Source organism: Tetrao urogallus (genome assembly GCF_951394365.1).
Source record: "Tetrao urogallus genome assembly, chromosome: 1".
In the NCBI taxonomy this organism is placed as follows: Eukaryota; Metazoa; Chordata; class Aves; order Galliformes; family Phasianidae; genus Tetrao; species Tetrao urogallus.
Window position 1 is genome coordinate 133,033,531 of NC_136813.1, and position 16,742 is coordinate 133,050,272.

The window sequence follows — 16,742 nt, forward strand, 5'->3', positions numbered from 1 at the left end:
TGGTAGTAGGGCCCAAGCAGTGCACCCACAAACAGGCAATCAAAATTCTAGGTTACATAGAAGTGTCCAGTGGCATAGCTCTTAATTTTATGGCTCTGGGATAAAAGATTAAAGACAAGGAAAGTCTCCGTGGTGATTAGACATCAGCAATTAGGAAAGAGTCCACAGTAGAACAAAACGAGAAAGAACAGAGAAAGGGCAACAGAATGACAGGGCTCTTAAAGAAGTCCTTCCTACGCAGGAGCACTGGGCAGAGGACCTCCACTAACGCCACCCATAACCACCCCATGAAAACGCTTATTTTTCATAGAGAGCTTCTCTTCATATGGAGAAATAGGACTGAGAAGCCCAAAGTTGAGGCCTGAAGGGCTCATGAAATCCTCGTTTCGCATAATTAGTATGCTTTTGCATAAAGCAAATGTTCAGCAGTAGGTTTTTATGGCAAGTGGCAAACAGCAAGTCACTGCTGCTATGCTCAAGGCAGCAGTACAGACAACCATGACAGTTGCATATGCAGTTGTTCATGAGAAAAAGGAAAACAGATTCAAGTCAGCATTCATGCCAATTGAGCACGGACTGTACTTTTCCAGGGCATTAATACTGTGGCCCTTCAGTGCTCTGAACTGTAGGCCCTCTCCCCTTACCCATCACAGTTACAGCAGATGGAGAAGAAAAAAACTCTGCAATCCCAGAGATGGGTTGCTTATACTTGCGTGCTTATTCTTTGTTAATTTTTCACATCCATGCCAAACCCTGCCAAAAAGATGATTAAAAAAACCTCAACCCCACAACAATAAAAGCCCAGCACTTTCTTGGAGGGATGGGGGTGGATGGGGAATAAACACCATGGAAACATGTAGACACATATATTCTTAGATCATTCTCTTGTGTGGAATGCCTTACTAAATGAAGCCTAAGCGCTACAAGAATAAAAGATTGCAAGGAAAAACACAGCTGGTGAAAATTGGGGGTTGCAACTCTGCATTTAACGTCGTCCACTTTGTGGCAGTAGCACTGTATTCCTCACATCTTCCTCATTGGATGCAACAGGCTGCAGAGGGATGAGAAAAGCTCAAAAGATGTTTCAATGCTGTCAGCAAAGTAAATTATATTTGTTGATCTGTTTGTTCCCTTTTTTAATTTCATGACAGGGATTGTAAGGTTGATTGTGAGCTCCAGTTTCAAGCTCCATTTAGTGATTCTTGGAAGTATTATTTCATAGATTCAGAGATGGAAGGCTCTTCCATGATAGTCTGTCTAACACACTGCATCTAATGTCCATGCTGTTCTTGGAGATGCAATGCTTCTAAACATTTTGACTGATTCACTCTCACTACTCTGTGGTGGCTCTACTGTGCTGTCTTTGATTACTGAAGTGTTTTCTTGCCCACGGGCTGGGGAAGTCTACCAAGGATTATTCAGTTAAATTTGAAGGGGTCAATCTGCTATATGCCAGTTCAGGTTTCTCTTCCAGAGACAAGTTAGTGCCCTGGATCTGATCCAGAGCTGGCCTTAGGCCATTTATAATAATACGGTATTTAGTTTACAGTCAGAGCCTTCAGGTAAACTATCCCTGGAGGCACTGAATGCTATTTTCAGAGATTCAGTGAAGCCTTCTAATGCATTGTCCAAATGACATGGGACGAAGCCAGTATTCTAGAAACGATGGCAGGCTCAAGGTTGCTCATTATTAATAATCAAGTAGAGAAAGTAGAATTACTCCATCCTAGAATTCAAGCTGCAATGGCCAAGCTGTGTGCGGAACAACCCAGGGCGAGGTTCTCCATTACCCAGCAGTATGAACAGCTCAATGCAACAATATTCCTGTCTGTTTTGCACATCCTGCTTCATTTATGTATACAATCATGTAATTGCAAGGGAGTGGAGAGACCAGGCACTTAGGACTGAGGTGGCAGTGGACAGTTTTGCATGCAGAAAGCAGATTTCACATGAAGAGGAAAGCCTTTCTCAAGACATAGCATAGTCCAAGCTGTATTTAACTCAAAACTGAAGCTTCCCCTGAAGGACAGTAACAAACTGATCAAAAATAACTAAAAGAGAGTCCCATTAGGGGAGGCTAAAAGAACAGAATCTACTCAGATTAAAATAAATAAATAAATAAATAAATAAATAAATAAATAAATAAAGGGAACCCAACAAATGCCTACAAATTCCTAAATAGGCTGTTACAAACTGCACAGGGATTAATTTCCCTTCTTAGTCAACAAGACAATAAGGAATAAGGAACTGCAGCAGAGGCTGATTACTAAATACCAAATGACTCTGTGTCTAACATTTGGATTTGCATCTGCTGCTGAAAGTTCCCAAGATTGAGCGGTCTTCAAAAATGGATGCTGGTGTCTTCACAAGCAAGCACGCAGCCAAGGATGGCTGATCACACATTAAGAAGGGTCTTGAAAATAATTTTTCCAATACATACGAAAAATTATGTGTAGAAGTAACTGTGAAGCTCAAATAATTCTGTGATCTGACTGTGCATAAGACAAAGCCACCTAGCAGTTATAGTGGAACAAAGCAAACCTGGGAAGGTTGTGGCAGTGTATGAGATAAAATCCTACAAGTACTTAGCTCTCTCCTCAACAAAGATCATTCTTTCAGGATAAAGCAAACAAGTTTGCTTTGCAAAGATTTGCATCCTGTACAATGTACTCGTTTTATATAAAAAATTGTCTCCATGTAAGCAATTATCTACCTGACACCACAGCAGTGTCCAACTGTTTTTCCCTAACATTTTTCTTTCACATTTCAAAAGAAGTCAATCTATTCACACCTCTTATCTGCTGAATGAGAGAGGAGATTGGAAAATGTATTGATCTCATTGATGTCAAGTCCTTCTAGGGAATACAAGTTCATTGCTTTCCTGTCTCTGATTATCTCTTTGTGAGTTTTTGAATCAGGTTGGGAAATATTACTCCATGAGAGAGGAGACAGGCTTCACTACAAATGTGAAAGTTGAAGGAGACATGAAGGAAAGCATGAAGAAGGAAACAAGAAACTGAAGGTAAAAACTGAAAAGCTACTTCAGTGGAGTAAGAGTCCAGGGCAGCAAGTCATACAGCTTTCTAGTTTTTAAACATGCAAATTTAACCTTTAAAAGTGTAGTATAAGACAAACATGAGTTTCATGACATTAATAGTTTTATCTTCCAGGGCAACATGCTGAAACATGCTAAGCTCCCATGACTCAAACCAATGAAATTGCTTCACTGACAAAACATTTCCAGCTAAATAAGTCAGGCCAGAGCCTTATCTGTTCTGCTGTTTCAGGTCAAGGTATAATTTTCAGGTATAATTAAGGAGAGAGCAAAGAAAACACCTTACATCAACATGTATGTCCTTGGAAGACCAGCACAACAGACAAAAAGGCCCTGAACAGCTATCTATCTATCTATCTAGTCTTCATGTACATATGACTGCAAGTGGAACATCTACACAGTATAATGAAGATTTAACAAAGTAGAAGGTGAGAACTTGACTTTCTGAAATTAATTGGAAATTGGCCATTCAACTCAGCAGGATCAGAACCAGAACTTGGTATCTCCACTGAATTTCTGAGGAGCTAAAAACCTAACAGTCAGCTCAAACTTTGAATGTTTAGCACTTTTAAAAATAATCCATTAGCTTACATCATTAAGTATAAGGAATGACTTCTGAAAAGCCTCAGCTATTAACTTCAGACACAAAATTGTCTGAATTGCAGACAATCCTTTCTTATTCCGAATTTCTCTCTCAGAATGCAGTTGGAGAGTGGAGATGCTAAGTCTGTATTTCTTATTTTCATTAAGTGTATCTCCTAATAAAGCAAGTTTAATTTCTATGACCTCACTGTAGATACAAGGGATCTTTCAAAATATTATCAGCTTGAGAAGAGAACAGCCTATCTCTGCCCTCTTGAGAGGCAGCCTCCAGTGGGTCATAAACCCCAAATCCACTTGGCAGAAAAATGCAAGGTTTGGAAGTGGAGTTATATATGAGTCAGGTTTCACTAAGGAAATGATGACTTGCACATAGTTTAATAATGCATATTTACATCCTGTACTACTGACTACTTCTTTTTAATCACTCTCAAATTGAAATTTTGCACCTCTTCTATTCTTTACCATCTAGAAGTACTATTTCTATTTATCTGGATAGCTTAAGCTGGAATTCCCTTTGCATGGACTATAAACCCTCCTGTATAAAACACATCAGAAATAGTTTGAAACATCCACACATGGAATTGCAGTGTGAATGCATAGATATAGTTTCTACATATGAATATTAAACCCACAGTACTTCTCACAAGTGTGCCCTGTATTAACTTTCCAATTAACATTTGCCCCCATTTCCTCTTTGCTGAAAGAAATGCTCATCACATCTCAGATATCTCCTCCATTGTACAGCAAATACTGGTCAGTGATGACTTCTATCTACTTCTATCATTATAAAGCAAAGAGGCAAAACCTGACATGGGACAGCAGTGCTCTTAGGATTGGTTACATCAGCTGAAGTGAGTGCGTCTGTCATTTCAGGTGCTCAGGTGTTTACTCAAACTTGGTACTTCACAGCCTTGAAGCATAGGTGATATGGTGTTGGGTTTTTTTTTGTTTGTTTGTTGTATTATAATTTTCTACATTTACTAATTTTTCTAAATTTACTCCTCCTTGGTTACCAAAATTATGACTGAAGTGCTAAGTCTATTTTGTAGTGTTCTCTAGGAATAACTATGAACTGAAGATAGAAAATATTACTTCTGTTTCTAAAGCAAGAGTTCTGTCAAAGCCATAGCCTAAAAGTCTAACTATGCAGATGCCCCTAAAAATAATGATAATCAGTCTATATTAATTTCTGTTCTCGGTTTGCCATACTGTCTCATAAGGAAAAAGAACTCAGTAATTTGGTGAAAAAGCTGGCTGAATGTCAGACAAAAGCCAACAGCTATTATCCAGGTTGTTGCAGGGACACCATAAAAAAGTCAAGCCATCTGCAGCAGTGATGGTGGAAAACATTTAGCAATGAGTATATGCTTCTGATATTAGATAACTGATAACCGAGTTCTGAAAGATTCACATCCAGTCATACAAATGACACATAGAATATAAACTGTGGGGATTGGCAAGATCTTTTGCAAAACGTGTCTTCAAAGAAAATTATGATAACTTGTGGTCAGCTTTTGCAATACTAAATGGCATGCACTGCCAAAGCTATTTCTGTGTTTATTTCTGATATCTTTTACTCTCTATTTCCCCTAAACTTCACATAAATCCTCTCAATTACACAAAGACAGATGGTGCTAGGATATTGGTGGAACGTGAACTTAATGTGATAAAAAGACAGGTATGTTATATAAAAGCTATAGTTGAGCAGTAGAATAGTTTTGCCCAGTTCCTTCTGTTCTTCTTTATTATTTTAATAATTCATATTCTCTCTTCAAGTAAAGCCAATCTCTGTTTTCTGTGATTTGGACTCTCCTTGTGGTTTGATCTCTGCCCTTTATCTCAGGCATTAGAAGGAAGCTAGAGTCACAGTTCTAATCTAAATTTAAGAGGATAAGAGGACAACTGTTAGCCGTTCCACACAAAGAATATCTATTGCAGATAAGCTAAATCTTCAAAGTAAAATCTTGTAAACCCTAAACCAATGCTGGGTAGAATACAGCTTCAGGCTCTTGTTTAAGGGAGAAGCTAATGTTGATTAACAGTGCAAGCCTGCTTCAGTCAGGCTTCAGTCCAGATTACCCTTTCATGTGTTTGGGTCTTCTCAGGTTAAATTCCATCATGCACTGGAATTCCTACCATCTTGGAGAACCAAGTGTCATAACATTCCAGCTGTCAAAAAATAGCCTAGGTTAGCCTTGTGCAGTCAGGAGTGAACTGTGTGTGAATTAAATGCCTGGATCAGAAAGTATCTGTGCAAAAGTTGACTGTGAGAGCTGAATCTAATCGTGTTTATATCTGGTTTACAAATGCAGGCCAAATCTGATTTTAACTCCTGTAGCCTAATTGTGTTTCCACTGAATCCTCCAACATGTTAGGAATTACAAGGTAGAAACTAAAGGCATTGAAAGTTTCAGAGTTAAGGTAAAGGGAAAGATGAGATTTCATTTAAAATTCTACATTTAGATTAAAGATTATGATTTTTTTTGTTTGTTTGTTAAATATATAACCAAGATTTACACAAGTATCAAAGTTAGGAGAGAATAAAGAATTAGTATTAGGATAAAAGTTATAATCAGGAGTCATGCTGGCATGAAGAAGGGTTTGTGAGACCTATGAGCAGATCAGCATAGTGCCTTTGTTGCATTAATGTCATGGATATAACATCTAGTTCTATATTACAAATCTGGAGATGCATGAAATAGTAAGCCCACAAAAAGGGCCATTATATGACATTCTAGTCAACAAAGGTACACTGCAAATCTTCAGAGCAATAAGCCACAAGCCAGCTAGTAAGCCTTGTGCCATCTTTCAACATTATAACATCAGTTTAAAATCAGTATTTACATTTGATTTAACTGTATCATCTAAACCCTCACATTTCATCCATATTCTGAGTTAACTAAAGCTCCATACTAGCAACCAAGCCTTCACTATTAAGAACAAGCATAAAAAACAAAGCTCAAGCTAATGCCCAATGTTTCAAAACCGTGGAGAGCCTGGGCAGGCCTTTCAGTTATCATTTTCGGATACGTACCCAGTAGAGTACATCTGTCCATCCCTCCATTGTGATGCACTGAAACACTGTCAGCATGGCAAAAGCAAAATTGTCAAAGTTTGTAATGCCGTGCTTGGGTCCCTCCCAGCCTGCCTTGCACTCGGTTCCATTCTGGCACTGCCGTCCATGTGCAGACTGGGGCGCACAGGGAGATGGGTCATCTTCTGCAGGTGTATCTTGAGGAGAGGAGGGAGAGAACAGAGATGAAGAGAATTAATTGCTGTTTGACGTAGTGATAAGCAAGTGAAGGCTAGCTGATTTTAACAAGTATATTTTGCAATGAATTTGATAGACTTCTCTTAAAATGCATGAGAAACTATTATTTTCAATCAAAGGGCTTTTTTGTTGTGCTTCTCTTTCTTTTCTTAAGAAAAAAGAAAAAGAAAAAGAAAAAAATGGCTAAGCTGTCAAATTTTACAGTCAAAACTAAAATACACTTTTAAAAATTGTTGTTATTATTACTATTATTAAACACCTCTCCTCCTAGGAGAAAGAAATAACACCTTTCAATATGAGACAAAATATTACTTCAAGTCTTTAGGCTGCAAGTTATGACCAGTGCTTTCATCTGGCAGTCACTAGGCCATAGGGTTAACCTTGGAAGGGACCTGCATCACTTACTGTCACCTTCTTGAAGGAGGCTGAAACCCTGCAGCAGACAGGCTTCAGTGCTCTGGAGATAGGACAGTATGCGTCTGGGAAATACTAAATTATAGCAGCAAGTCTCTGGAGCTCTGCTCTTTCAGAGTTTAGAAGCTATGTGGCATTTTATCAATAGCTCAGTAGAAGAAGCTCTGTAAGACTCTAATGCTTGATTATCCATCCTTTATTCTGTACAAGTGTTTCCAAAGATCTGAGCACCCTTACATTACGTTTGCCTACATGCTTGACTTTATGAAAAACATTACAGAACAAAGACTCTTATAGGCACAAAAAACTCCTGAAATAGAGTAATACACAGATTTCAGAGCCTTGTGCTGTATCTGTAACAGATGCAGGTATCTATGTTCAGGGGAGCAGGCAATTATGTTTGTTTCTTATTCTGTATGGCAAAGGTCCAAATTAAAGTGTCCACTACTGTACTCAGAAGTGATTGACAGTTCTTCTTGGAGTTTTAACATACTGGCCAAAAATGGAGTGCTCAAGATGAAAATAAATGAAATTATCATAGAATCATAAAGGTTGGAAAAGACCTCTAAGGTCATCTAGTCCAACTGTCAAACTGCCATCAATGTTGCCTGCTAAACCATGTTCCTAAATACTACTTCTACCCTTTCTTTAAACACCTCCAGGTATGCTAACTCCCCCACCTCGTTGGGCATCCTGTTCTAATGCCTCACTGCTCTTTCAGAGAATAAGCTTTTCCTAATATCTAACCTGAACCTTCCTTGGCACAACTAGAGGCCATTCCCTCTCATCCTACTGCTATCACCTGAGATAAGCAGCAAACCCCCACCTTATCACAACCTCCTTTCATGGAGTCATAGAGGGCAACAAGGACTCCCCTGAGCCTCTTTTCCAAACTAAACAATCTCAGTTCCCTCAGCTCTTACTCATAAGACTTATGCTCCAGACACCTCACAGCTCCGCTGCTGTTCTCTGGAAATACGTTAGGGTCTCAATGTCTTTCTTGTAGGGAGGGGCCTGAAACTGAACACAGTACTCAAGATGTAGCCTTAGCAGAGCTAAGTACAGGGAGATGGTCACCTCCCTGCTCCTGCTGGCTGCACTATTTCTGATACAAGCCAGGATGCCATTGGCCTTCTTTGCCATCTGGGCACACTGCTGGCTCATGTTCAGCCAAGCATTGACCAACACCCCAGATCTTTTTCCTGCAGGCAGCTTTCCAGTCAGTCTTCCCCAAGCCTGAAGCGTTGCATAGCACTGTCGTGACTGAAGTGCAAGATCCAGCACTTGTTCTCATTGAACTTCATCCTATTTGCCTCATCTCATTGAACTTCATCCTATTTGCCTCAGCCCAGCAATCCAGCCTGTCCAGATCCCTCTGTAGGGCCTTCCTACCTTCTGACAGATCAACACTTTCTCCCAGCTTGATGTAATCAGCAAACTTCTTGGCTGTGCACTCAATCCCCTCACCCAGATTATCAGTAAAGATTAAAATTAAATTAAATTAGGGATAGTGACTGATGTATTCAACCAATGGAGGAGCTGGTCTTGTGAAAAAGGATGCTTCTGTTCATCCCAGAGATTTTTTTCTGCAACAGTAGACTTGCAGCACCAAAGCACTCTTTCTCCCGCTCTTTGAACTTCAGGATCCTAATAAGTGGTTGCTCAGTATTTGGCTGTTATTTTCACCAGCACATACGGACTGTCATATGGCTGCATTAAACTTCCCTCCTGTCAGAATGTGAACACACTGGTAGAAATCTTCATGTAAGAGACGGAAAACAAAGGGAACAGGGATACATGCCAACAAACATTCCTCTTACCTATCAGCCCCCCTTGCACATGGTAGCAGGTCTTATGCATCTTTCCCATGAATAATTCCAGTCCAATGATGGCATAGATAATGATGACAAACAGCACCAGCAGGGCAATATGCAACAAAGGGACCATGGCCTTGATAATTGAATTTAAAACCACCTGGAGACCTGCAGAGAGAGCAGAAGGAAGCACTTATGAGGAAGAGAACAAAATTTACAGAAAGCACCTATGAAAGGCTATAAATTGAACAATAATGTCATTTTTAATTCTTACCCCCTCACCTGAACTAATTACCTTGATAATATAAGCATCTTCCCTCCAGAAGATTCCAAGCATCTCAGCAGCTTACCACTAAAGGCTGAAGTAAGACAGGTATTGCCTGTCACTGAAATACCATCACTCTGGAGAGGAATACATTAAGTGTTCTGGCTGTTCTTGAAAGTCAGGCCTAGGGTGTTTCCAAGATGGTATTTAGGAGTTAAAATTTGGGAAGACTGACAAACAATCAGAACTGAAGCAAGACAAGTGCAGTGAGATATACAAGAGGATGAGTGGTGGGGTGCCATAGAGCCACACCACAGAGAGACATGGGGAGACAGCAAACTGAGTTTGTGTCCCTGCTGCAATTCTGAGTTCTTTCAAAGGTGAGCCTGATACAAGCGGCACACTTGTGTTCTTCTCTGTCTCCTTTCGTACAACCAGGCAGCCTCCGAAGTGTTTAGTAAGAATTCAGAATTGCAAGGTCTTAAAGTTATCATCACTGGTGGCAGTGATGGCAACCACTGTCACTGGGAAGCTATGAATCTCGGAAATATTGAGAGACCTCTAGAACTCAATAGTCTACAAATAGCCAAATCAGAGCAATTACAAGCTCATGATTTTGCAATGACTGAGAGCCAGAAGCCATTAGTGTCTCCTACAAATGCTGTCATCTCCTCAGAGAAGTTGATATTAGCTGTGATTTTTGAAAAATATGATTCATGAGTTGGAAATGTCTGTGATACATCTGCCAAGAGAGTATGTGATAACAATTAACTTTGAAAATTTATCATCTAAGAACTTGGGTTCTCATTTTTATTACTTTTTCTTTCTTTCTTCCCTTCTTTCTTTCTTTTCTTTCTGTTTTCTTTTTCTTTTTTTTTTTCTTCAAATTTTAATACTTTCACTCAGAGGCAATCCACTCGTCAATTCACAGCTAAGGCCTTGTGTTTGCTCCCCAGCTATGAGATGGGATGCAATAGATGCAATCAAGGGTGGCATCAGCTGCCAGGCTAGCAAGATCGCTCACTGCTCACAATCTAAAGTTGGCCACTAGCTTCTTCCAGTCAGAACAGTTCTTCAGGTATTTGCAGTCAGTTCACTTCCCCATCAATGGTTCATGCTAGCATCCAAAGGAGGCAAAATTCTATATATGAAATACGCCAGATTTCTTAAGGAGATCCTTACAGGAAAGGAAATACTGTCAGGTTCAAAAATAATCCTGGACAAGAATGGGATGCTCTGGTTGCTCAGTTTGCTCGGTTACCTTGAGGTACTTATTTGGATAGTTAATCTCAGCGGGAAAATAGCACTGTGATTACATGAGGCAATCAACTTGTTCTCTTAACTGCTTGCCTCATTCAGCCTATTAATTCTAAGTATGTACACAAAGTAAATTACAGTCCACATTCAATGTCCCTCCAGTACTTTATAGCAGTAGAGAATCTGGTGTTCACTAGAAAATTAAAACAATGTCCTACTTTCCTCTAGACAATGGAAACAAGTACAAGGAAGTTAAAAGACTACATATGGTTATGAACCTTAAAAAAAAACAACAAAAAACAAAAACCAACACTCAAACCCAAATTAAAACATCTGTAGATTCAAATAAATCAACACTAAAGCACAGAAAGGTCCTAATTTTTAGCAATTAGCCTTGCTAATTCAAATCATAGCCAAGATTACAAGCTCTAAAGTTCTAATACCAGGTCTTACGTAATTTGCCCTCAATTATTTTTATTAATTGATTTAATATTCAACATAGTATATAACCAGTGCTCTTGAAAGGGTAGCGAGGAAAAACATCATGAGCATCATCAACAAAAAGCTCTCATTTTAAATATAGCTTCATCATCATTCATGCCATGAAAGTGCTTCAGTGTACTACAGATGTCCAGAAAAGATAACATCTGCACAAACCAATGCCCTTTCTGTTAACAAAACAGTGCTTGTGAAATCAAAGGCTTGCACCTAACCATGAGGTGGCAAGATGTTGAGACAGGTGGGGAAACATCTACAACACGGAGAAGATAAAAAAGAATTAATAGATTTAACACTTGAACACAGGAAGTTCCATACAAACCTGTGAAAGAACTTCTTTATATTAGGAGAACTGGAAGAGGCTGCCCAGAGAGGTGGTGGAATCTCCTTCGATGGAGATATTCAAGACCTATCTGGAAATCTACCTTTGTGACCTATTGTAGGGAACCTGCATTGGCAGGGGAATTGGACTTGATGATCACTTGAGATCCCTTCTAACCCTGCAATTCTGTGTTTCTGAGATTTGCAGGTGCTTCAGCTAGATTAGAGAGAAGCTTCTGAGGATAATAAAACAACACTGAAGAAGACATGAGCTATTGAATACTGTCAGTAGGAACTGAGGTGTTTGCTGTGCAGTACATTGTTCAGGTAGGATGTTTTCAAATCCAGATAATTCCAGTAATTAGCAGACTTACATATGTTACCATGAAAGTAAGTTCTTAAGTTTAAAACCACTATCTCTGTAGCAGCTTTAGAAATCATAAAATGTGTTCTGAGACATATCAAATGCTACCCATAGAAGGATAAGGGACCATGCTCTATCCACACTTGTCAAGCTTATGGCTGCAATGCAGTAGCTGTCATTAAGTTACATAATAATTCTCTGCCACTTGCAACATGAATAGCTGCTGCAGAAGTGGCATGGGGAATGGGGCCTGGACAACCAGAGAGAACAGGGAGATGAAGGAATAAGAAAGCACCAGGGAAGATCTTTAGATAGGCAGAACAAACAGAGACACTTTCTTTTTATAAAAAAAAAAACAAGTCAAAACTGTGTTCTGAAATTCAAGAGCCACAGATCAGTGTCTGAACTGAACCACAGATCTAAGGTGGATCAGATGCATTTCTGATCAAGGTAGATCAAGGTGAATCATCTTGCATGCAGTCAAACAACCTTTTCTAAGCAATGGTGAGAACTGCCACACATGTTTACATGCCCTTTCGCTTCCCGTGCAGAGGAAGAAAAGACAGCTGAACTTAAAATGAAGTGAGTTCTCTGTCCCAGCTCACGCATGTTCTAGGCCTTTGCACACCATGACACAGACAGCATCCAATAAGGGTGCTCATGGCAATGCAAACCCCATTGCCCAATGCTCTCGGTAGTACACCATAATACACCTTTTGCACTTTCTCCCTTACAGACCTAAAGCTGGCATTCGTAGCAATGAGCTGTGCAGCTTGTAATTAAATCAGAATGCCTGGTGAACTGTTCAGACTCAAAATCTGGCCTTTGGATTCCATGTAGGTGATGTGAACAACCACCTTTTGGGTGGAGAGCTGCATTTTCACACTGCCTCACAAAGGTTGGCAGTGCTATTGCCAGCCAACTATAAACACATAGTTCCGAATTTATATCCTGGCAAGTAAATATAGAAAGAAATGTTTTTCAAATATCTGGCATTCTGCATTTACTTATTCATTCGTGGAAGCTCTCTGCATGTGCTAGACACTTTCCAGACATTGGAGAAGGCACAACATCTGCCCTGGGGAGCTTGCTCTGGGCTGGACAAAGAGATAACTGAGCAGAGGTTAGCAAAAGCACCACAAAAGGGATTGTTTGCCGTTTTTCAGCCCCTGCTTTTCTTCTGTTAATAATTGAAGATCTTAAACAGCTCTCAGTATTTATTTTAAAAGCATTACAGTTTACCTTTAAAAAACCCTCTTGGCTGTGTTCTGCTGGCTGACATTGACTCTATAAATGTTTTAGTAAGCCAAACATGTTAATTTCATTCCCTGGGCTCACAGAATTTAGCATTTATTTACCCTGATAAAACATTTTAAATATTTACTACATAGGAACAACACTGTTTTTTTATTCTAGGTCAAGCCCTTTTCAGGCCCTGGAGGACTGAGTCAACCCAAAGGTTTAGGGCACGGCTGGGGAGTAGGGAGGATGGGGAAGAGAGAAGGAAAAGACCTTGTATCCTTAACACAGCTCCCCCAAAGCTATGGGATATACACTGCTAGGGATGATGTAGGTGTTGCAGAGCAATTGTATGGTGCTGTATTTTTCTCATAGGAAGACATTCACGTGAGGGGCTGGTTGCTGTCTTTTCAATTCAGGCAATTATTGAAGAATGTACTTATCTGTAAGCATGAAGAATCTGCACCTAAAGCAATGGGATTACTTACACATCCCATTGTGTACTTACAAGGTTCTTTGGATTTCGACCAATGCTCAGCAAGATGGCACAAAAAAGAGCACTGGACCCAGCTGCTAAAAGGTACTTAGCATTGTTGCTTGGTGGAACGCATCCAGGGAAACTAATGGTAGGCTGCTCTCAGAAAAAACATTTGGGCCTTTCCAAGCACAACTACATCTCTCATTTCCACATGCCTTTCATTTTGAATCAAATTTGGTGTGCTGGAGAGAGTGGTTTCTTCTTCTAGTCGTATAAGCTCTCCAGATCTTTAGGGAAAGCATATCCTGAGTTTGTTCCTTCTTTTGCTTCGTGGGGTTATATTTTGTCAACACCATCATATTGCCTGAATCATGAGATAAGCAGGCACAGTCTCATATAAATGACCTTTTGGAATGAGTGGGAATAAAAGGGAGAGGAGGGCTTTCAACCTCATCCATCCTTTCCGCTCCTCCTGACAGACACACAGATTTTTGTGCTTAAGCCAGTGCCAAAGGCGTGGGAGGTAATTATGTTTCTGCTAATTTAGTTCGAAAGAAAACTACTACTTTCTGCAAGTAAGGAGGAAGCAGGGAAGGATCTGTGACTCAGCAGAGTGCCTGAGTCAGATCACTTCTGAGAACCACTCTGAGCGGTAAAGTGGCTGCACTGTCCCCAGCCATGAGCTCAGCTTACCCAAGTGTTGGGCGGTATGCTAAGAGATGGCCAGCACTGTTATCTCCATTTCCACAGCATAAGCTGTGTAACCAGAAACATTCCCCAAAGTGGATGATTATCATGTAATAACCATAAGCATTGGCTAAGAAAATTGAAAAAAAACATTAAATATTCATAAATATGAAATGTTTTGTACCAGTTTTGAAGGAAGCCTGGAAAATAACAGACAGTTTAGCACAAAACAGTACACAGTCATGGCAAGATATCCAAGGTAATTACATCTGAAACCATTTATGAGGGAAAACATTAAGATTTTCTTCACCAGTGTTGCAAAGGGAACTCAGGTGGCGTGGTTCAGTTAAGGACTGATGTAAAGTAACAGTTCAAGGAGATATCCTTTCTTGTCTTGCTGGAGTCTCGAAATATTACAGGTAGATTCCTGGATAAGGCAAATTCTGTGGGTGTAGTGTAGTGTTGGGGCTGCAGATATTGTTTCTGTTTCAAGAATAATAGAGAAAGTCTTGGAATAGCAGGGAAAGTCATGACACAAGACAGGAAATCAGATGAAGTATTAGTAGCAAAGAAAAGCTAGGAAAGAGTAACCATTTTGGAGTAGGTAATGCGATTTAAACATATATGAATATGCAACTCAAAACCAAGTGCTAGAATGAATAGAAAAAGAAAGTTTTGGCATCTACTCCTAGTGTTCTCATTCCTCTGTTTTCAAACTATGTTTTCATTGACATTTCAAGCTGAAATCCACACACACAAAATAAATACATATATAAATACATAAAAATTCATACAAATGAGTATGTGTGCAAACACAACTGTTTCATATTTGTGAAGTCTTGCAATACCACCCCTGCCTCATCCTTTGGGGCGAGAAGAAAAATGAAACCACAACAAAACCCATCTCTTCTTTCTGGATCATTTTGTCATGGGAGATAACTCATCTTGAGGGCTGCCTGCTAGCCAAAATGACCTAAATTAGCCAAGAAACACAGCATACCCTCAGCATGGTAGCCCATGAAGCATCAGCTTTTGGCTCTCTGAGGAAGATGATGGGATAAATGTATGCTCTGCCTCAGGCTTTATGCTCCTCCACTGAAGAAACTTCTGCTTCCACTCATAGAAGCATTCCTCTTCCCTCCTGGAGGGTACAGGGTGTGGCTTTAACATTTTTAATAGCTTTTTGTTCAAAGCGTGTCAGCGTTCATATTGTTATAAAGTTGCTTACTGACCAAAAGATCTCGCTCACCTTCCAATCTCAACATATTAGGCAGCTCCTACAAGTTCAGTTTTAATCTCTAGATGTTTGTTTCTAGCTCGGTGGAAAGATCTACAGACTTTCAAGGTGGAAAAAAAAAAAAAAAAGTTAAAAAAAAAAAGTGTAGCGTCACTTCCATGCAGTTGCTGTGTATATAGAAGCAGCACAGGGAGAAAATTAGCAACTGTCTGCTAACTGAAAACTGCACATCGCAAAAGAAAGACCGTGTTGGTTCAAACCACAAATGAAGTGCTGTGAGTTAAATCTGAAACTACCTTAAACCAGGATCACAATGCACTGTAAAGCAGTCTTTTAGCAAGAGAGGAGAGGATGAAGTTTAGGTATTCACTGCCATGAGGAAATTCCCAAAGACAGGCTGAAAGTAAGGCAGGTGAAGAATCACAGAATGGCTTGGGTTGGAAGGGGCCTCAAAGATCAACTAGTTCCAACCCCCTTGCTGTGCGCAGGGCTGCTGGCCACTAAATCAGGCACCAGATCAGGCTGCCCAGAAGCCCATCCAAGCTGGCACTGAACACTTCCAGGGCACTTCCCAGGCCAGCAAAGATCAGCTGTAACCTTTCATCAGGAATTATCACTGACATTCTGCTGACTGGATGATGATCACACATTCTCTGAGAACAGTGTTCCTGTGCTCATTTTAAAGATTTTGTTTTTACTTAATCCCGGGGGGAGAAAAAAAATGAGATATTTTATCCAGCCCTCTCTCTGCATAGCCATGCAAAATCAAAGACAGTCTAGAGAGAAGACTGCACTAATTCTGAATAAAATGATCCACTGCATCTCCACTTTTTAAATTCCTTTTTCCTCAAGCATAGCTGTGATGAAGAACCACCTTTCAGGCTCCAAAAGCGGCGTAAACTCTGGTCCCATCCTGTACCAAAGGAGTCAGTGGGAAAACTTGCAAGAATGTGTTGAAAAGCTGTACAAGTCTTGTCTATTGTACATACAAAATAGCAAAAAATAGCTAAGAAACCTCTGATCTGAAATAATTCTGGAAAAAATTTTGCTTCAGAGTGCCAAATGTTGCTTGTACTCAGCTCTGCACAAAGACATTATTGACATTACACACATCATTGTGTCCTAAGGATGTAACTTATTTTTTTTGAAACAAGAAATTATGTACACCTGTAACTGTTAAAGCATCATGGTAACAGAAATGGGCTCAGAGCACATGGTCTGAACTGTACATGCAGCAGT

The 16,742-nt window shown here is 39.9% G+C and overlaps 1 protein-coding gene across 1 annotated transcript in view; it reads right to left on the reverse strand.

The window, feature by feature from the left end:
• CACNA1C (calcium voltage-gated channel subunit alpha1 C) overlaps positions 1 to 16,742 on the reverse strand; it is a gene marked incomplete at both ends in the record, with an annotated part of 471,149 nt that overhangs the window by 162,392 nt on the left and 292,015 nt on the right. Inside the window, 2 exons of the mRNA XM_079548089.1 lie at positions 6,693 to 6,889; positions 9,164 to 9,325. Coding sequence (XP_079404215.1) covers positions 6,693 to 6,889; positions 9,164 to 9,325 — 359 coding nt within the window. The remainder of the gene's footprint in view (positions 1 to 6,692; positions 6,890 to 9,163; positions 9,326 to 16,742) is intronic.